Below are 21,936 nucleotides of genomic sequence, written 5' to 3'. Positions count from 1 at the left end.
CAAGTTATCTGTAATTCTGCTAATTACTCCGCAAACCCACACTGTCTCACATTGCCCCCCCCCCCTCGCCCTTTTTATATCCGAACCCGGTCTCTCCTGACTGAACCACTTCTATCCGGGAGGGACGGGGGGACCCAGTTACAGCCAAAACTATGTACATGCATTCCCCTGTATAATATCTGTATTATTCATAAAACCCTTGGCAATATGATAATACATGTTCCCTGTAATACCAGCAGAACCCCAGAATCTGACAGGTCCTAATGCACCCTAATGGAGAAAAGGCTTGGTGCAAAAAGGTTTTGCTTTACAGTTTGAACCCTGTTGAAAACTTTTGCCACCTTGCTATAGGATAAAAAGAGCTTGAACGTTCTCACTGGTTACCGTCCTGGTTTCGAAAGTTTAAAGTTTATTTAATTATATAGCACCTTTCACACAAAGTGTCCCAAAGTGCTTTACAATACAATAAAATCAACAGCAAGAATACAGTAAAATGAAATACAGAGTACAGAAAAACATGTAAGATTGAGAGTAAAATAACAGTTATTAAGAAACAATTTAATAATTAAAAGCAACAAAAATACAGTGAAAGAAAAACATACAATTAATAAAAAGAGAAGAGTAAAATTAGAATATTAATAGATTGATACATAAAACCAGGATAAAAAATTATAAAACGCTATCATTCAAAACTGGTACACATACAAAATGTTCAACAAAAGTTTTTTTTGGTCGTGCCTTTTAATAAGGATCAGCTGAATATATGTGTATGTGTAAAGTACTGTATTTATGGTTTTTACTTTTATTTTCTGAGGCTGACCTGTAAGAGGAACTTTCTTTTCCTTCAGATTTCATTGTGTATTTTACATTTTCAACTAAAAGTTATCATCAAAAAAAAAAAAAAACTTTTTTCAAATTTGTTCTAAAATTGTTTGACAATTTGTACAAAATGATATAGCTTTAAGCATTATTTTTACTCAGGGTTTGGGATTTAGATGGGCAATTTGTGTGCAAGTTTAGGGTGGCATTTGTACAATTATCACATCAACATACATAAGCAAAGTTGCAGCTGGTACCAGTAACTTTTGGAAGCACTTAAGATACCTGTTGTAACATGACATTTAATTTCACGCCAAAATTCTGTCACCATACAAAAGATATGTAAATTCACTAAGAATGTGGTCTGTGTTAGCACATGTGCCTAAATGGTTGAGAGTAGGTTGTAGCTCTTAATTATTTGATAGATTTGTTAATCTTTACAATGTATTGTAAGGTACACTATGCATGTTGAACTATTGTACTATATTTGCCATGATCCAGTAAGTAAAAATGCTCTGAATTGCATTCATACATGTTGTGTTTGTTTTAAATATAAATATGTCAACAAGCCACAGTAATTTGAAGGAAATAGCATTCATGACCTAATGGAATAAAAATGTATTGCCTTTGTGAAATGTTCCGGTCTGGAATTTACAGTTGGTCACATGTAGGAGGGTATATTCTGTGCGAACATAAGACTGTATGTCTCTGCTTCATGTGGTAAAACTTTAATCATGTACAGTAGGACAAACGCTATGTAAAGAATGTAACTACAAAATCAGCTCGGGTGATTTGTTTTTAAGGTCACAAAATTGGTGAAATGGTTTCAGCCTGGGTGTACTCAAAGTGGTTTAATTTGTAGATAATTTCTCTCAGGTATATAAAAAAGATTAAGCTACAACTCACATAGTGATCCAATAAAGTAACCATGAAGACCAAGGAGCTTTCGAAACAAGTCGGGGATAAAGTGATAGAGAGGCACAGAGCGGTTGAAGGGTACAAGAAAATTTCAAAGGCACTGATTACCCCTCTCAGCACAGTGAAGTCCATCATTAAGAAGAGGAAGATGCATCATACTACCTAGATACTACCCAGATCAGGTTGCCCTCCCAAACTGATCAGCCAGGCAGGCAGGAAACTGGTTCGGGATGTCACTCTGAAGCCAACAATGACCTTGAGAAATCTGCAAAGTTTTGTTTCTGAGATGAGAGTCAGTGTTCACACATCAACAATAAGCCGATAGTCAAAAAGCCTCAACTTAAAACATGTATGGAGTTTGGGAAAAGCATGTTGATGATACTGCAGACATGTGGAAAAAATTTTTGTGGTCAGACGAGACCAAAATTGAACTTTTGGTCTAAATTCCAAGTTTTATGTCTGGCGCAAGCCCAACACTGCACATCACCCAGTTAGCACCATCCCAACTGTCAAGCATGGTGGTGGCAGCATCATGTTATGGGGGTGCTTCTCTTCAGCAGGGTCTGGGAAACTTGTCAGGGTAGAGAATGGATGGTGCAAAGTACAGGCAAATCATTGAGGAAAACCTGTTTGAGAGCTGAGACTCTGAAACTGGATAGGAAATTCACATTTCAGCAGGACAATGACCCGACACACAAAGCCAAAGCCTCAATGTAGTGGCTGAACAATGAGAATTAATGTTCTTAAGTGGCCCAGTCAAAGTCTTGACTTGAATCCAATCGAAAATTTATGGCGAGACTTGAAGATTGCAGTCCATCAACGATCATCAATAAACTTATCAGAACTGGAGCAATTTTCCAATGAAGAATGGGCAAAAATGTCACCATCCTACTGTGCAAAGACAGTAGAGACTCAAAGCTGTAATTTCTGCAAAAGGTGCTTCTACGAAGTACTTACTTAAGGGGCTGAATACTTATGCAACCAGTAAATTTAATTTTCTTTACATTTTCTTTGCAAGTTTTGCTGACATTTAACCTCCTCTTCATATAACAGTGTTCAGTTTAACCACCACAGCTTTGATTACATTATTTGTAATTCAACAAAATGTGAGACCTTGGCAAGGGGGTGAATAATTCTGCAAACCACTGTATATATTTTTCAATTTAGTAGTCGTCAATCGATTTTACCCTGTTTTCACCCAATTAAAATTTTCCAATTATATTTTTTTTAGGCTCAGCTCACTGCTACCACCCCTGCGCTGACTTGGTAGTGGCGAAGACCAACATGCTGTCCTCTGAAATGTGTGCCGTCAGCTGACCGCCTCTTTTCACTCTGCAGGCCTGCCATGCAGCAAACCCAAAGCTACTGTGTCGGAGGACAACGCAACTCTGGACAGCTTACAGGCAAGCCTACAGGCACCCGGACAATCTACAGGGGTTGCTGGTGGGCCGTGAGCCGAGGACACCCTTGGCTGACCTAAGCACCTCCCCCCCCGAGCGGCACTAGGCCAATTGTGCGCCACCCCCTGGGAACTCCCGTCCATGGTTGGCGGTGGAATAGCCTGGACTTGTACCAGTGACCTCCAGGCTATAGGACCATTCTGCACTCCATGTGGAGTGCCTTTACTGGATGAGCCACTTGGAAGCCCCAGGCACCGTATTTTTTGAGTACCACAAAGCGTTTTCTACCAAAGCAGCATCCCGTTTTGCTTTAGATAACACCCTCATAGACTGGTCCTAACCTGATCCTAACCTCTTCAATGGGGTTTTCTGTAGCTTCCACTGCCCACTCCACTCTTCTCTGCCCTAAAGCTGCCTCATTGGCTTCATCTCACCCCACCCCTGCGCTTAACTACCCTCCCTTCAGGAACTGCCTCCCAGCAGTTACGCTTGTCCATTCTTCAGCCCCGCCGAATTTCTCAGCTCTCAAAGATTCACATGGCAGATGCATCAAATTCTCTGGTGGCAGACAGCTGTGCAACAATTTTATCTCTTCATTTGACTCATACAAACTATGCCGTTTTTTCCATATGTCTCTCTGGTGACGCCTATTCTCTTTCTATTTGCCCACCTCACCATAAATGACAATCAACCCTCCTCTTCACAGCTACCCCCATCAACATCCCTGTTTTATCCGAGGATCTCCAAAACCTCCTGACTGCAGTTTTGTTTCCTATCTTATTTCCAGGCTTTGTATTCAATGGAAATATATCAAAAGAAGAAAAAAACAGGAATTGGGCAGGGATCTGGAATACTAAGGAGGCGCAAATATTATAATGAGATGTCAGGAATTTGCCTTGCACTTGAACAATTGTTGACCCAAAAACTTTGCACCTCCTCTTACAAAGTGCAAACCATTGTGAAGAGCTGTATAAAACCACACACCATTGACTTTCTCCACTATAGAGGATCATATGGCATTTTTGGAAACATAACTGTTGATGGCTGTGGCTTTTCCAAATAATTTTAATGCTGAGTGACCTTAGCCATAAGGACTCTCAAGATCCTCAGAAATCTTTTATTTTCTGTGCGCCAAGAGGACTTTGCTGCCATTCCTCTAACATATTTTTTGTTTGGTTTGATTTCTGTGCTCCACAAATCTCATATAGTACCTACTGCTCTCTGTATTCCTAACTCACCTCACCTCTGGCCTGTGGCCAGTAAATAGCCCGATGCACAGGTGATCCTCATTAACATGATTGCAGCTCATTATTTCTGTGTGTTGAGTAATTTGCATTGCTCTTAAGCTTACATAGGTCGCAGTGTGCAAAATAATTGCCCGCCAACTAGGTAATTTGGATTTTGTAGCCGCAATTGTTTTCACTATGCCTATCTTTACATTAGCACCTATATGTTCTAATTCCATAAATACAGGACCAGAATTGCAATTATATTTTTTCCTGTTGGCAGTTTTCATAATATTATTTTGATCCAAATTGGTCATTGGTTAAACTTAAAATATGATGTGATTGGAAGAGCCTTCAAAGTTTCAGTTTTAATTAGGTGACTGCTTCTCAAACATTGTTTTTAATACTTACAGTCACCTGCCATATTAAAAATGAGAAGTCTTGAAACAGAGGTGACATTTATCAAAATGCAACACAACATAAGCACAAAACTGAGCAGAAACAAACACATCAGTATTTGATAGCTTGAGCCGGGCTGCTTAGCAGTTGCCTTATACAATCGTTCAGGTTTCATCACCAGCCAGATATAAAAAAAAAATCCTACTCTCCTCTGTCTAAAAGAAGTCGACTATCCTGCCAGAAATATAGAGAGGAATACGCTAGAGAATGGCCTTTTATTAAAACAAGTAACATCTCTGACTCACATGCCTATAGTGAATATTGCTGGACTGGCCTCTCAGTGAAACACGGTGGACGTCACGATTGCATCGTTCATTTTGGTACAAAAAAAACAAAACAACACTTTGCTAAATCTATTGGAAATCATAAATCTGTGTGTGAATTTGTGGTGAGTACAGGCGAAGATAATGCAGTGATAAAGGCAGAGACACTTTTTGCAAACTTTATTGTTGAGCACAATCTTCCAATTGCACAAAAACCACTGCCATAAACCACTTTGTATTAATCAGAATCAGTCATTCTTGATAACACTACCATAGCAATCAATCAATTTTTTAAATCATTATTATTAATGATTCAACAAAAAAATTACTTTTATGGTTGTTGACTAACTGTGTGTGGCTGAATTTGTTGTGTTGCTTATATAATTTTAGTACATTGTGTATTTTTTAAATGTAAGCCTTAACCAAATTACTAAATAATATGTATTATTTGAATGATTGTCAAGTGCCCCGCTTTTTAAAGAAAATCTATTTTCTGTGTATTGTTATTTATTCATTTATCCAAGTATAACATTCCAGTCTGTTCTGACAATATGAAAAATTGCATTTTACATGCTGTAATAAATATGCTTATTTTAAAGGACTGTTAGCTAAATTGTAGAAAAGTACCTGATCAAGGACAAAACCTTCCACTGTCTGCCATCAGCAAAGAAAGTGTAAAATGCAGTTCCCATTCAGGTTCACAGTAACACCTGTAATTTGATCCCTGATTGAATTTGCCTTTTTTTTTTTGTAAATGTTCAATTATCAGTATTTGGAGGTTGAATATTTCAGTCCAGATTTGATTCTTCCTTAGGTGATTTCATTTTAATTTGAAGGTGCTACCAGCACCAGATCATGAAGAAAATAAATAAATAAATAGCGCCTCACTGTGCTCAACAAGTAATTTTTTTACTGGTCAGGTGCTATTATTTTTTACGGCAAGTGCTACTATTTTCCACTTTCAGAACTTGGCACCTCTGTGGATGTATGGCATGTTGTGCCATCGCCCTGCAGGAGGTGCGATGTAAATTGCAAAGCCCCTTGATGGCATGAGATGGTTCTAAAGAATATTCTGCTGAACTGAGACGTCCCTCAACTGAACACCAACTCAGTCTTTCCACTGAACTAAATTGGACTCCAGACCATGAAGCTGCAGCAACCATGTTTTACTGTTGCCTTTAAACAATCATTCCACAATTCATCTCCAGCCTCCTGCAACCCCAAATGTACCTGTTTGAATTGAATTGTTGGAAGTGGGACTCATCTGAGTGGTCTGTCTAACATCTGCTGGGTGAGCAGGGCTTTTCGTGGGGTCGCTCCCGTGTTGCAGCCCAGCCTATGCATAGCATGTGCTGTACGTTGGCTCGTGTTGCCCAGAATGCCCATTTACGCAACCTTGTATAAAAGGTGAAATATCACATGCTCCATAATGCAGGTGGTTGATATCTGTATTTTGGGTATTTTGGATGATATCACTTTTTTTGTGGGTGCTTATTTGAATATGACTCAGCTGTGGAACTGAGAAAGCTGGGATATGAATGGACAAGTTGCCACCACACAGATAAAGATGAATGGTTTTGTGTTGTCATTCTTTTCCTAAAGCTTGAAATGAGATAAGGCAACATTTAGTAGTCAAAATACATTATTTTCATCATTCAGTTTTACTGACATTTATTTTGTTCCTTTCATAGTATCTTAATTTTGCTATACCATGATTTGTCTTGCAGGCAGTATGGGCTTCACATGCTCAACTATGACATTTTGCTACCTGTGTTTATAAATAGTGGTTAAAAACCACATGGATTTAACATGTGTATGTATGCTTTACTAGAGGTAAAGGAGTCACATGTAACGAAATTCAGGACTATCAGTTTCTAGAATGTGGTTTAGATGGGCTTCGCACAATACTGTAATTCAGAAACTTCAGAGATGAAGGCTACCTACAGGATTTCCACTTAAAGTTGAATTTGTTTAAATTACAAGTTAAGCCCACATACGTGCTTACCTGAGTAATTGATACATGATGTTCTTGTCTCAGTTAATTGCATAATGTACATGAAAAGGTAAACGACGTCCGGCTGGTCATTTGTTTTTAGTAAATAGCTCTCTCTCACACACAGGCACTTCTTTAGAAGTACTTAAGAAGCCATCCAAATCCATTTAAAAGTGAAAAGAACTGAAACAAGAACACATTTGAAATGTGAAAAAACGCCAAGTTATCAAAAGTGCCCAGTCATTTAAAGTGGAGATATAAAAAAAATATACAAGTAAAGTTTTAAGTAACCATTGGGGCAACCTTGCCCAGCACAAAGCAAATAGGCACAACTGTAAAAGCAAGTTTGATTCGCATTTACTGTGCCTGAAACACAATCCAAGTTTGCAGAAACAATTGAGGCAAACTTGACCCCCACCACTTTGACAGTTGTGCCTTTTTGCTTGGTGCTGGCCAAGGTTTCCAATGGTTTCTTGAAACTTGGCTTGTGTTTTTGATATCTCCACTTTAAATGGCTGGGCACTTTTGATAACTTGGTGTTTTTTTCACATTTCCAATGTTTTTCAGATATACATATGCATGCATAAAACTCCCTGGGGTCTTCAAAAAAGACTAGTCCATTTTAAAATAACAACAAATCATTTACTATAGATGATAAAGATGTCAAAATAAATTCCATAGTATATTCCATGTTGACAAAAAAGTTAATTGTCATTAAACTTGGATGTCCTGTACTATACACATGCATGGATAAACACGCCTGGGGTCTGCAAAAAAAAATACTGTGGGAGAATATATATTTTTTTTACCTTACTTTGGCAACTTATTTCTTTTACTGTATGACAGGTATTTACATTTTACCTAAGAGTGTGGGAACTACAAATTAAAAGTGAAATGATGCTTTTAACAGATTTACTTCTGCTGCGCAAATACCCTGAAAACATGTAAACTATCCTTGCTCTATAGAGTCTGGTTTATAAAAAGCTTTGATGGATGCTGTAAATAAACTGACAATTATTTTACACAAAACATATATATGAAATCACTTTGTGAAATGCTTACCTTTAATATGAGACTGTATTTGGAACACACAAAAAGAATGCAAAATAGATTCATATTACAAAGCTAGTAAGGTTATTGGAAGAAGAGTCAAGAACATACACACACATTATATATATATATATATATATATATATATATATATATATATATATATATAGAGAGAGAGAGAGAGAGAGAGAGAGAGAGAGAGAGAGAGAGAGAGAGAGAGAGAGAGAGAGAGAGAGAGAGAGAGAGAGAAAAAACATCCTTTTACAGTGTTTTGCCCCTCATTTACACAACAGACTGTGTTTTTTCTTGAATTTTTTCATGATCCTCAGAGTAGCGTCGATAGTGTTCTGCCAGTAGGGGTTGGCGAGCCTCATTTTTATCATGGCTGTACGATCTTGCACGCACAGCACATGTGGTAGCAGCAAAAATGATTGCAACCAAAATCAGCGCTGCTACAATTGCGATGGTTATTATCTCAGTCATGGTATAAGGACGACCTGTAGACAAAGGGTTAAAGAAATCAACGAGTAGCCTCTCAAAACTGTTCCATGGAGAATGTATACTTATTCAGACAGTTTAGGTTATGGACGATTTTCTAACACTCGGCTAAAATGTTGGGAGGGGCAGCATACAATGTGAAAAGGATTACATTCTTGAAAAATACCAATTTATTTTTTAAATTTTAATAAAATAAAATATTATATATATTATATATATTATATATATATATATTATATATATATATATATATATTATATATATATATTATATAGCTGAAAATTTTAAAGTAATTCAATTAAAGTAAGTTATTGCCAGTCTCTCCAATAGACTTACCTGGCCACTGAACCTCATACAAGTACCCGAGGTTATCAGAAGTTACAAACATCTCAACATTGGTTACTGGAGGCCAAAACGGAACCATGTTATACTGCCTGTTGTGACCAATTGGAGCATTTTCCAAAGGGTAAACAGTCACATCTGAAACCAAGCCAGCATTTAGTTACTGAAATTACTGTGGGTTACTGTAACAGAACACAAATTATCTTTCAGATTGAGCAGATTCCTGGCTAATTAAAAACAGTGGAGGCTCAGTTTTCAAAAAGGTTCCAAGACATCAAATTGGGCCCCATCTCTCTTTTGCGTGTGAAAATCCATGTAAAATCTAATTTTAGCACCAAAACTGAACATCTTGCCAGCTGTTTGTGTAGGCAGGGGTAGAAAAGGAAATGGCATCCAAACTGAGCCCTGCATCGTTTATTACAGGAAAGACTATAACATTGTACTGGGAGATTAATAAAAGGAAAGACTGCATCTGAATGCAGCTAAAGATAAACTGCTCGCTGATTATTTTAATCAACACTAGAACTGCCGGAGCGGTCTTTTAGGCACATTTTTTAAATGCATTTTTCTCCATTGATTTGGCAGCTAGGCTTTTTATGAAAAGGATAATATATATATATATATATATATCTATATATATATTTATATATATCTATATACTATATATATATATATATATAGATTTGTAAACCATGAGTACTCATCTGGATCCCAACGTCTTTGATACCACTATATTTATGCAATATGGATTTGATGATGACGTCGACAGTAATCAGTATCATTTTTGTCACCCAAACCAAATCACGACGACTTGAACTCTCGAATGACGAACAAAACTTATCGATGTCCTTGTCAAAGTTTACACTAAATTAGATAGTTGTCGACATTGCTTTATGAATAAAAGATCAATTTTACTTATCTGGTTATGGCCGGACTGCACAGCGTCAGGTGTAATTATATTGAAAAAAAAGACGGAAATTACCGTTGAATAGCTAACAGAGTCAAACTCAGGCAAAAAAGAGTAAATAGAAAACACTTGTATAAAACAGTCAAACAAACACATCTCAGGCACTATTCTCTATTGCTTCAGTGTCGTAAGTTCCCGCTGCATGTCATAAGTTGTCTCTGAGCTGCTGAAACCACTGTTTTACAATTTGTAATCATAGTCCCTTTCCAACACCACCCCCAAGTCTCGTGTCAGTTCTCGTGTTGTAACAGGTTTCCCTCATGTTTAACAAGCAGGCTGCAAAAACTGCAAAATCCTGAAGGAAAAGAAACAATAACATTAAAAACGCAATTTTTTTCGCAAACCAAAGTTTTAACGCTCCAAATATCATCAGGATAATGGGGGAACGTCTGATTTACAAAGAAATTCTGAGAAAATCGGAATTAAAGGTAAGCACCATGCTTGGTATGTTAAAATAAACACGCTGTTTTGACTACATTTAACACAGAACAGTTTCATAGCGTGCGACGCAACAGTAGTTTTATACGCATTTAATATAACGTAAAAAATACCGCAGCGATTGTTCTAGGTATCTCTGTACGCCCCAAGTTTTCACGGATGGGCCGTTTATAACTTAATGACGTAAACGTAATGACGTAATTACCAATATGCGTACTGTACTGAGGACACTATACCAGTGGTGCTCAAAGTAATTTTGGCACTGGCATAAATTGATCTTACTTGGGTTTTTGAGTGCACTGTTTTCTCGAGACATAAAAGTGTGTGTGTGTGTGTGTGTGTGTATTTAAGAGTTTTAGCGGGAGTTTCTTAGCTCACTCTGATAAAGCCAAGTCTCAGGCAGTTATTGTGCATGCTGCGCTTATTCGTTAAATAATTTACATAAAATATGCAATGCAGATATTTTTTAAATAACGTGTTTACACAGATAACCATGAATAAACTAAAATAAGAGAATAGATAGCATCTCGCTTTGTTTCAATTTGACAAATTTGTCAAAACTACTGTTTTAAAGATCGCTCATCTCCAGCACAATTACACCGTGTAACAATTTTTTTTTTTTTTTTGTTCCTGGGTAGTAAGTGTTATTTCCTAATTGCTTATGCCTCAAAAGTATAGAAAATGGCTATTATTCCCCACAAACTTTGCTTTTGTGACCAGGACAGTGATATTTCAACATATCACTATTTCTAATGGGACAACGGGCAAATGTGTGTCTTTTAGTTCACATAAAGTCAGAAAAAAACAACATATGAATCCAAATTAACATGTATTTATACTAAAGTAATACAAAAATGAGTACAAAAGATTTAGAAGTGAGTAGTTTTTCGAGATTTACGATTATACTGTAAATACATGTTAATTTGGATTCATATGTTGTTTTTTTCTGACTTTATGTGAACGAAAAGACACATTTGCCCGTTTTCTCTTTGGAAATAGTGATATTTTGAAATATCACTGTCCTGGTCACAAAAGCAAAGTTTGTGGGGAATAATAGCCATTTTCTATACTTTTGAGGCATAAGCAATTAGGAAATAACACTTACTACCCAGGAACAAAAATTGTGTTACATAGTGTTATTAAAAAAAAAAAAGTGGATTCATAACTAAATATACTATAGTGTTTTCCTTGTCTGGTGAAATAAAAAAATACAGAGATAGAAAATTAAATTCTACATACTGAAATGTATTATTTTTCTTAATAACAGTTGGCGAAATTCAGTGCTTAACCGGCATATTAACTGCTCACGAATGATTGGACAGCTGTCAGATCTTTCACTTTCCCATTGGCTACTCACTCGCCTTCAATTTTCATGCAGAATACCGTGAACGGCCTTTGCTTGCTTATGATTGGCCAGCTGCATAAAACTTGGCAGATATGACTTTCTTATTAGTTAAACTTATTAGTTAAACTTTTTAGTTAAACTTATTGTCAGTACCTCTAACTGAACAAGACACAGTTTATGTCCCACCCAGTGGAAGCGACAGCGAGTGGGAGAAGTACAGGCGTGGAAAAGTACAGAGCAGTTTCGAAGCATTGAGGAGAAATTGCATCTTGAATTGCTTTAATCAGAAAACAGAGGACATTGGGGAAACACAGCAGCAGCTCAAAGTCAAACAGCCGCGTGTGTTTTTCTGATAACAAATAAGCTGAAACTCGGAGCAGCTGATTCAAATTCAGCGCCGTTTTGAGACACGGGCGAGGGGAGGAGCCAACAGCACAGCAGAACAACGCAGTTAAACGAGGCAGTCTTCCCAGTGACAGCGAGTGGGAGAAGTACAGGCATGGAAAAGTACAGAGCAGTTTCGAAGCAGTTTGAAAGCAGGTTGACGGCTGCAGAAGAAACTAAACTTCAAAAAAAAAAAAAAAACCTCAACATGGTATTCAAGCCAGTAATCTGTGACACCTGCTTGATGTGGGAAATCCGAGAAAACCCAGCGGAGCTAAACCAAGTGTGCGTAAAGTGCCGCGCGATCCAGGATTTGCATAAACTAGTAAGTATGCTAGAAATGGAGCTGGAAGAAGTGAGACAGCAACAGGATCTTGAGGAACTGGCACACCCACAATTCATGGAAGTCTGCATCACCCCTAACAGACTGAAAGCCACCAGGGAGATAGAAGGTCAGAACAGCTGGGTTCAGGTAGGCAGAAGCAGGGAAAAAAAGAAACTTCGTCAAACACAACCACCAGAAATCAAAACAACCAACAGATTTGAGTCACTTCAGAATTTTGATGAGCAGAACCAACAACAAGAGAATGAAAGGAACAACATCCAGGACCCTATTGACAGTGGTGACCAGACAGCAAAAAGAAGGGAGGTCATGATTGTTGGGTACTCCATATTGAGAAACACAGCAAGTTCAATTCGCAGTTTGGACCCCCTTACTACAACAGTGTGCTGCCTTCCGGGAGCCTCGGTCAAGCACATCACTGAAAACGTGGACAGGCTCCTAGAACGAACAGGAGACGACCCGGTAGTAGTCGTCCACATCGGTACAAACAACATTGGAAGAGACAGACCAAAATCCCTGCAAAACAAATTCAGAGAGCTAGGAAGGAAATTAAAAGAGAAAACCAAAACTGTGGTATTTTCTGGTATACTACCCGCACCTTGCAAAGGACCATATGGACAGCTGGAAATAATTAATCAAAACGAATGGCTGAAGACGTGGTGCACACGGGAAGGCTTCACCTATCTTGATCATTGGACCACATTCTACAACGAGGACTATCTGTATAGACGGGATGGACTGCATTTAAATAACAAGGGAACTAGTCTACTCGGAGAAAAGATCCTCGAGCAGGTTCGGAAGCATTTAAACTAGAAAGGAAGGGGGGAGAAATCAACAAAAAAACAGAAGGGAGACCGCATCAAAACAAGAACAACAACTCAGGTAAGACAACCATTAAATGTATTTATCTAAATGCTAGAAGTATCAGAAACAAAATTCTAGAACTTGAAGCTACTGCACTAACAGGTAACTATGATGTGATAGGTGTTACAGAAACGTGGTTATCTGAGAGTGATGGGGACGAATATAATATTTGTGGGTATACACTGTATAGGAAAGACAGGCAGGACAGAAGAGGAGGAGGGGTAGCGCTATACATAAGAAACAGTCTTGAAGCCCAGGTGTTAAACCTGGACAAAGAAAATAAAACCGAATCAATATGGGTCAGAATAACGGACAAAAATTCAAAAGGCATAATAATAGGAGCATGCTATAGACCGCCAGATTCAGACGGTGAGCACAATAATCTGTTATACAATGACATTAGAAATGTGTGTAGCAAAGGAGAAGCCATACTAATGGGGGATTTCAACTTCCCCCAAATAAAATGGGAAAACCCGGTGGGTAGCGCGAAGGATGAAATAGAAATGGTGGAAATGACAAATGACTGCTTCCTAACACAATTTGTGAAGGCACCCACTAGAGGGGAGGCATGCCTTGATTTAGTCTTTTCAAATAACGAAGATAGAATAACTAAAACAGAGGTCAGAGAACCACTGGCAAACTCAGACCACAACATGGTCTCATTTGAAGTGTTTTTTAAATCCCCAAAAGTAAAGACTAAAGCTAAGGTTTACAATTTTAGAAAAGCAAACTATGAAGGTATGAAACAGAGACTAACAGAAGTAGATTGGAGTAAAATAGAGAAAACACCCACAGAAGAAGGATGGTTGTTCTTCAAAAATGTAGTACTAGAGGCGCAAAACAATTATATCCCTAAAGTAGACAAATCTAAATGTAAAACTAAATTGCCAAAATGGTTTAATAGATCAATTAAAAAAAATATTCAGCGAAAAAAGGCACTTTACAGAGCATTAAAAAAGGACCAAAAAGAAAGTACGCAGAAAGAGTACACAGAACTGCAAACGCAAGTCAAAAAGGAAGTTAGAAAGGCCAAGAGAGAAATAGAAATGAACATTGCTAAGGGAGCTAAAACCAATTCCAAAATGTTTTTCCAATATTACAACAGCAAGAGAACATTCAAAGAGGAGATTAAATGTTTAAGAGATACAAATGGCAAAATCGTAGAGGAAGAAAAAAAAATAGCAAATATGTTAAATGATTACTTTTCACAAGTTTTTACAAAGGAAGATACTGACAACATGCCCCACATGTCATCCAGTTCCTATCCAGTTTTAAATAACTTTAGCATAACTGAGGCAGAAGTGTTAAAGGGACTAGGAGCTCTTAAAATAAACAAATCCCCTGGGCCGGATGAGATCCTCCCAGTAGTACTCAAAGAAATGAAAGAAGTAATTTACAAACCGCTAACCAAGATCATGCAGCAGTCTCTTGACACAGGGGTGGTACCAACAGACTGGAAAATTGCAAACGTAATACCGATCCACAAAAAGGGAAACAAAACTGAACCAGGTAACTACAGACCAGTAAGCCTGACTTCTATTATATGCAAACTTATGGAAACTATAATAAGATCCAAAATGGAAAATTACCTATATGGTAACAGGGTACTGGGAGACAGTCAACATGGTTTTAGGAAAGGGAGATCGTGCCTAACTAACTTGCTTGATTTTTTTGAGGATGCAACATCGATAATGGATAATTGCAAAGCATATGACATGGTTTATTTAGATTTCCAGAAAGCTTTTGACAAAGTCCCGCACAAAAGATTAATTCTCAAACTGAACGCAGTTGGGATTCAAGGAAACACATGTACATGGATTAGGGAGTGATTAACATGTAGAAAACAGAAAGTACTGATTAGAGGAAAAACCTCAGAATGGAGTGTGGTAACCAGCGGTGTACCACAGGGATCAGTATTAGGTCCTCTGCTATTCCTAATCTACATTAATGATTTAGATTCTGGTATAGTAAGCAAACTTGTTAAATTTGCAGACGACACAAAAGTAGGAGGAGTGGCAAACACTGTTGCAGCAGCAAAGGTCATTCAAAATGATCTAGACAAGATTCAGAACTGGGCAGACACATGGCAAATGACATTTAATAGAGAAAAGTGTAAGGTACTGCACGCAGGAAATAAAAATGTACATTATAAATATCATATGGGAGATATTGAAATTGGAGAAGGAATCTATGAAAAAGACCTAGGAGTTTTTGTTGACTCAGAAATGTATTCATCTAGACAATGTGGGGAAGCTATAAAAAAGGCTAACAAGATGCTCGGATACATTGTGAAAAGTGTTGAATTTAAATCAAGGGAAGTAATGTTAAAACTGTACAATGCACTAGTAAGACCTCATCTTGAATATTGTGTTCAGTTCTGGTCACCTCGCTATAAAAAAAATATTGCTGCTCTAGAAAGAGTGCAAAGAAGAGCGACCAGAATTATTCCGGGTTTAAAAGGCATGTCATATGCAGACAGGCTAAAAGAATTGAATCTGTTCAGTCTTGAACAAAGAAGACTACGTGGCGACCTAATTCAAGCATTCAAAATTCTAAAAGGTATTGACAGTGTCGACCCAAGGGACTTTTTCAGCCTGAAAAAAGAAACAAGGACCAGGGGTCACAAATGGAGTTTAGAAAAAGGGGCATTCAGAACAGAAAATAGGAGACACTTTTTTACACAGAGAATTGTGAGGGTCTGGAATCAACTCCCCAGTAATGTTGTTGAAGCTGACACCCTGGGATCCTTCAAGAAGCTGCTTGATGAGATTTTGGGATCAATAAGCTACTAACAACCAAACGAGCAAGATGGGCCGAATGGCCTCCACTCGTTTGTAAACTTTCTTATGTTCTTTCTTATGTTCTTAACACCTGCCGCAGGCACGATGGACTGGCTTCGCGGGCACGAATTTGCCTGCATGCACCACTTTGAGGATCACTGCCTAAACTGTCAGAAATAGCACCATATTCTCCAAGAACGCACACTCTACCAAAACATTTTGACAGTCGGACATCCGCTTTTACCAACAACAGGCATAGCAGCACAAATTCCTTAACTTTAGCGAGCTACAAGTCACTACCATACATAAAGAAAGTGATCTGCGAAAAGCTCTCAAACGTGTAATCGACTGCCCAAAGTGAGCTTAAATTTAAAATTGGATGTCAATACTTCCCTTTGAGTTTTAGAAAAGTGTATAGGAACAAAAACAAAACAGGAATAGAGGCATGAGTTGAGCATAACATACATCTCACCTGCATCAGTCAACTGAATTAAAATTGATCAAATTAAATGTAGGCACTTACATTGTTGGCGTATTTGTTGATCATCGGTTCGTTTTCTTTTTACAAAATATGTCGGGACATAGCTAATGTGTAAGACACAAATATAGCTCCAGTTTGCTGCAAAGTTGGCCAAACGTTCTGTCTTATTATATTTCTTAGCAGACACCCTTATCCAGGGTGACTTACAATTGTTACAATTTATCACATTATCTTGTACATTCAGTTACCCATTTATACAGTATAAATATCTAAACAGCAGCTGCACAAGCTGGTTGCTTGCGTGCCTTGCAATGAATGAAAAGTTACTGTATGTTTGCTGCAGACGCGCTTAATATCGATACTATACTATCGAAGACGCAATATCTCATATCTTAGCCGTCCAATCACCAATCTTTTTATCATGACAAAGGTACTGTGGTGGGTGGGACGAATGCATTTTTTGAATCACGAGGATGAGCTAGACTCGCCGCAGCAGATTACAGTCTGATACGGTTTGGCATGAAATGTTTTTAATTGTCAATCGCTCCATAACTGGGTGGTCCTATGAGCAAAATGGGTGGGCCCAGGCCCCTCAGGCCCAAGCGTGGCGTCGCCCCTGATGTACGCCCGGTAGTTCTACAGTTAGTGTTAAAGTATTTCACAAGATAATTTGCTTAATATAGATTTCAAAAGGAGATTACAATACCAGGATTATGCCTCCTCAACCATTCATCGAAAATTGCATCAGTGAAAGTATGCAACAAGACAAAGATGGGATCATTGGGAGACACATGGGTTTGTCCTCCGGTTCCATTCAGAAACAGGTGAGCCAGGTTATGCAAGCTGCGGACCAGTGGATCATAATTCCCTGAAGGTGTACTGTATCCTAAAAAAAAAAAAAATATATATATATATATATATATATATATATATATATATATATATATATATATATATATATATATATTATATATATATAGATGTATTTCTAAGTATTCATCCATCAAAAAGTATTCTCTTTATGATAGGTTGGTGTTAAAGCTGAATATTTGAAACTATAGTACAGAATGATAGTTCAAGCCTTTTAAGATTATTTTTATATACACTAAAAGAGGTATTTTATTCAGTGTTTCACAATCCTTTTTGCACAAAAAAGACACCATTTAATATTGTTTTATAAACACGAATATTCCTGATCACACACTTAACATGGACACTAGGCAGTGCAACGCTCAGGTGTTGTTAATGGAGTTAGTTAGCTGCATGCTGAAAAAAAGTTTGTGTAACTTGTGTAGTATTAGGAAACATAATAAGACAAAACAAATAAGTCAATCAGTCTCAATTATGTGGTATTGCACAATTCACTCACCCTCTACAGTGTTTCGGAAGCTCTCTGATGAAGTAGAATAGAAAGGCGATGTGTCAAACAGGCCCACTTCTAAAGCTGCAGAGACATCTTGTGGTTCAGGGAGGCGCTGCACCATGGGCCTGGCAACATTCCCACCTGGATTTCTTTCAATAGGACCTCCCTCTGTGTCTGTTGGAGCAAAAATTTGTTATTTTACACCCAGACAACTGCCTTAAAAGAAACAAAAACTAAAAACAAAACATACAGTAATATACTTAAAATAGATAACATAGGAGGTCAAAATGTACACGACAGTTCTGTTCAATGTGTATTTAAGACACTAATAATATTGGATATTGATCCATGGAAAGAGGATTTAAATTGACTACATTGTGGACTAAAATCAAAATATGTCATTTATCTAAAATACAGTAAGATATATGTATTATTATCTATATATATATATATATATATATATATATATATATATATATATATATATATATATATATATATTCTACAGAATCTCACAGTCAGTATAAAACGTGTTTGTCTGTAAACAGACATTCTTCTATAGAATATATATATATATATATATATATATATATATCTATTATATATATATATATATATATATATATATATTAAGGATAGGATATGTTTTTAATACTGTGTGAAAAACACACACTGTTTTCATAATACAGGAGCCAGTGCTCGGTCAAGTTGCATCCTGGAAGGTTGGGAGCTATGTTTCGATCCAAAGTGTTTTGTACAAAGTTGTACTTTATTTAGTAACCCCATTGCTGGATCACTACAATAGCCATGCATCTCAAATTAAATAACACATTTAAAAATAAAATGTAAAAAATGGCCAAAAAGGGAACAGAGTCCAAGTGCATTGTGTGACACCCAAGATCAGTAACTTATAGGAAACCATAAGGCTACTGTTCCACAATTTGTCATGCATAAAATATTGAAATGTTGAATTTCCCTGGGCAATGCCAGGTACTTCAGCTAGTGTGTGTGTGTGTGTGTGTGTATGTGTGTGTGTGTATATATATATATATATATATATATATATATATATATATATATATATATATATATATAAAGTCGTCAGCAGTAGTATACCTTAGGAGTGTCCTTCTTTTATCTGCACTAATGTGCGTGTGATTCCACTGTGCAACAAATACTTCAATTCAAATTAATCCGAGTACCCAGCAGGATTACAGCTGCAGCAAAGCTTGTACAAATAGGACTGCACATGAATATTTCTATCAAAATCACGTATAGCATACCATAAGAGGATTAACTGGGTTAAAAAACAAAACAAAAAGGATTAGTCAGACCTTGTGTGCAATGTGTTTAAATATCCAAAAGGTCACACTGACTTGACCAAGAAACAGAGGAATGAGTTCAAGCAACCATCCCGATTCTTAAGCTATAAACGGTGCTTGAAGAGATAATTTATAAATCTGGTAGCACAAATAACAGTGCATGCCTGTAAAACACTGTAAAAACAGGTTTAAAAAAGGGGTGAATCTTAAACAATCTTTGTTGAATCTTTCAAGAGAGAAAAGGCACCTTGGCTATGGAAGTACAAAATCAATCATGTTTTAGTACGAGGCACTTAACACATTAAAAACGACACTTGAAAACTGACAGTGCCAGTGTAAACCAGACGTCATATCAAGTGACAGTCCACTCCTAATAAGGCTTTTCACATGCAATGCAGTTTTCCAACATTCAAGGTAAAGACATCACTAAAAGTACTTACTGTTACATATAGTCCCAAGAGTATCATAGTCTTCAACACTTTCACAAAGATTTCGCCACTGAGAGAAGACAGAGTTTGAACTGATTGTGTTAACCACAAAGTTGCTTCTGGCCCCAAGCAAGTCATCAGTGCAGATATCACAAGTGTTCCCGCCAATGGCAAAGTTCCAATAGGGGAGACCAAAGGATGGGTCCTGCAGCATGTCCTGTATGGTTCAAACATGGAGTAGGATTAATAAGAGTGCACATGTACATACACAAGCCAGTCTGTATCAAGCGCTGTCTCAGCTATTCAGCTATCTGATTTGCTCCATGACGTTACACTGTTTTCAGTATCAAAACTAACCAACAACCCACTAGAAATGCATGCTAAAATATTGTGCGACAAGCAGAATTCCCCCCCCGACACTTTCAGCAACAACATTTGTGATTTTATTGGAAAATAATTAAAACAAAAATAATCCTAACCCACCCACCCACCCACCCACCAGCAAACTTATTTTAATTGTTGAATTCTATAAGCACCAGGGATGCTTCTACACAAATGACCATATATACAGTACATTACCTTGATGTCATATATGTAATTGTGTTTTTTTATTTGTTTTAAATTGGATGCATGTGCTTTTACTGGAAATGTGAAGATGATTTTATTTTCTACTGTGTCTTGATTTAATGTAAAGAAGAATGAATGCCTTCACCTTACCTGCATATCCCTTTCAAGCTGCAGCAGGTGATATCTGTGCCAGGTGAGAAAGCCTGGCCCCTCATGTGAAAAATCCACACCTCCAAAACTCTGTTGCCCTGCTCCAAGGAATGTTTTGCTGACAGAGTAATAATGAGACCACACAAAGAAATTGTAAATGGAAATATTTTCAAACTGTGGAGTGTTGCCATCTGGTCCGAAGATCTCAGGATAACGTCTACTCGCAATGACAAAGTCAGGTTGCACAGTGCGCTTGGCCCGGTCTAATGCATTCACAAAACGTCGTTTCTCGTCCACGCTAAGTTCCATAACATTTCTCCTTACTGTAATAAAGACGGAGATGGATGTGAGCATGCAGTTACCCTATCAACTTGCTCTTTTGAGTATATAGCATCATTATACTTTGCACACACAAGTATCCATTGTTTGTGAATGTATTATTTTTATTTTTAGTGAATGAATTGTAATGACATGTTGACATTAAGTCAATTATTTGAACATCATGCAAAGCTGGTCATTTTCTAAAAATGTAAGGCTAGTTTATTTGCAAGTTACAGTAACAAATTTATCTCCAGTTTAGTAATAATAATAAAAAGTGGTCCTCTCCCATGCATTTATCTGTGACATGTATTTTTGTATTTTGACAGTCCTACTCCCATCAGAACATTTCCTTACCTGCAACAAGAAGTTGGTCACAGTTCTCACCACCATACCCATGCTTACACCGACCACAGTTATACCCGGAGAAGTTCCCATTGCATTGACAGGTGCGGTTGAAGAAAGCAAGTGGCCACCGCTCACGGTCATCCTGTCCATCGTGCATGTACTGCGGTCCATGGGGCCGCCCATCTGCATTCACCTGCACACACTGGCCCCGTCCAGCGCTGGAGCCGCAGAGGTCTCCTGGGACTCCACTCAATGATGGACAGCACTCCCTGCTTTGGAGACCTTGTACTGAGATGCATTCTCTTGGAAACTGTGAGTGCACCACCGTGGCACATAAAGTAATCAACAATACACACCTCCGCAGTGACATTGTTCTAAAAAAAAAAGGGGGAAAGGTAGGGTACTTTTCAAAAGACCTAAATCTAGGATGAGAAAACAGACGATTTGGATTTTGTAAATTCTATACACATACTTTTAAGGACTACTGTGGATAAAATAGAAACAGAAGCTCTGTGCATTCCCTTTTCATAATAAAACGTTGTTCATTTCGTTGTATAATTAAACTAATACTTTTTTTTATATTAAACCGAAACAAAAAAAGTTGTCTCACCCAGCTGCATGAACTGCGTCTGTCCTCTGAGCTAAATGCTGACTCACTAGTAATAATCCCTTCTTTTTTCTTTCTTAAGATTAAGGAATTCCTGACTTTAAATACCCAATTAGCGCATGACTGCCTTGATTGGTGATCTCCTTGTGATCACATCACATTTTCTGCAAAGGGGGAAACAAGGTAACAATTGAAACTGTAACACACAATATTGCAAGTTATATATATATATATATATATATATATATATATATATATATATA

At 37.5% G+C, this 21,936-nt stretch overlaps 1 protein-coding gene across 1 annotated transcript; it reads right to left on the bottom strand.

The window, feature by feature from the left end:
- Window positions 1-8,326: 8,326 nt before the first annotated feature.
- Window positions 8,327-21,730, bottom strand: LOC121299412 (5,6-dihydroxyindole-2-carboxylic acid oxidase-like). Its single transcript, XM_041227139.1, has 8 exons — window positions 21,677-21,730; window positions 21,076-21,440; window positions 20,401-20,723; window positions 19,696-19,900; window positions 17,940-18,107; window positions 17,277-17,456; window positions 8,963-9,106; window positions 8,327-8,625 (listed from the first exon to the last, which is right to left on the bottom strand). Exons 2-8 carry the CDS (start codon window positions 21,434-21,436, stop codon window positions 8,411-8,413), a joined length of 1,596 nt encoding a protein of 531 aa, XP_041083073.1. The 5' UTR covers window positions 21,437-21,440; window positions 21,677-21,730; the 3' UTR covers window positions 8,327-8,410.
- Between the last annotated feature and the right edge of the window lie 206 nt (window positions 21,731-21,936).

The sequence above is a fragment of the Polyodon spathula genome, chromosome 1 (assembly GCF_017654505.1).
Source record: "Polyodon spathula isolate WHYD16114869_AA chromosome 1, ASM1765450v1, whole genome shotgun sequence".
NCBI classification, from domain to species: Eukaryota; Metazoa; Chordata; class Actinopteri; order Acipenseriformes; family Polyodontidae; genus Polyodon; species Polyodon spathula.
Note: the sequence above shows the minus strand (reverse complement) of the source record. Positions and strands in the feature narration are given on the sequence as shown.

Bases quoted from the DNA above. Each gene is read 5' to 3' on its own strand.
- LOC121299412 (XM_041227139.1), bottom strand. From the start codon at position 21,436: ATGTCACTGCGGAGGTGTGTATTGTTGATTACTTTATGTGCCACGGTG. The intron at 20,724-21,075 runs GTAAGGAAATGT...TCTTTATTACAG, and splicing joins TGACCAACTTCTTGTTGCAG to TAAGGAGAAATGTTATGGAA. The intron at 19,901-20,400 runs GTAAGGTGAAGG...TGAACCATACAG, and splicing joins AGCTTGAAAGGGATATGCAG to GACATGCTGCAGGACCCATC.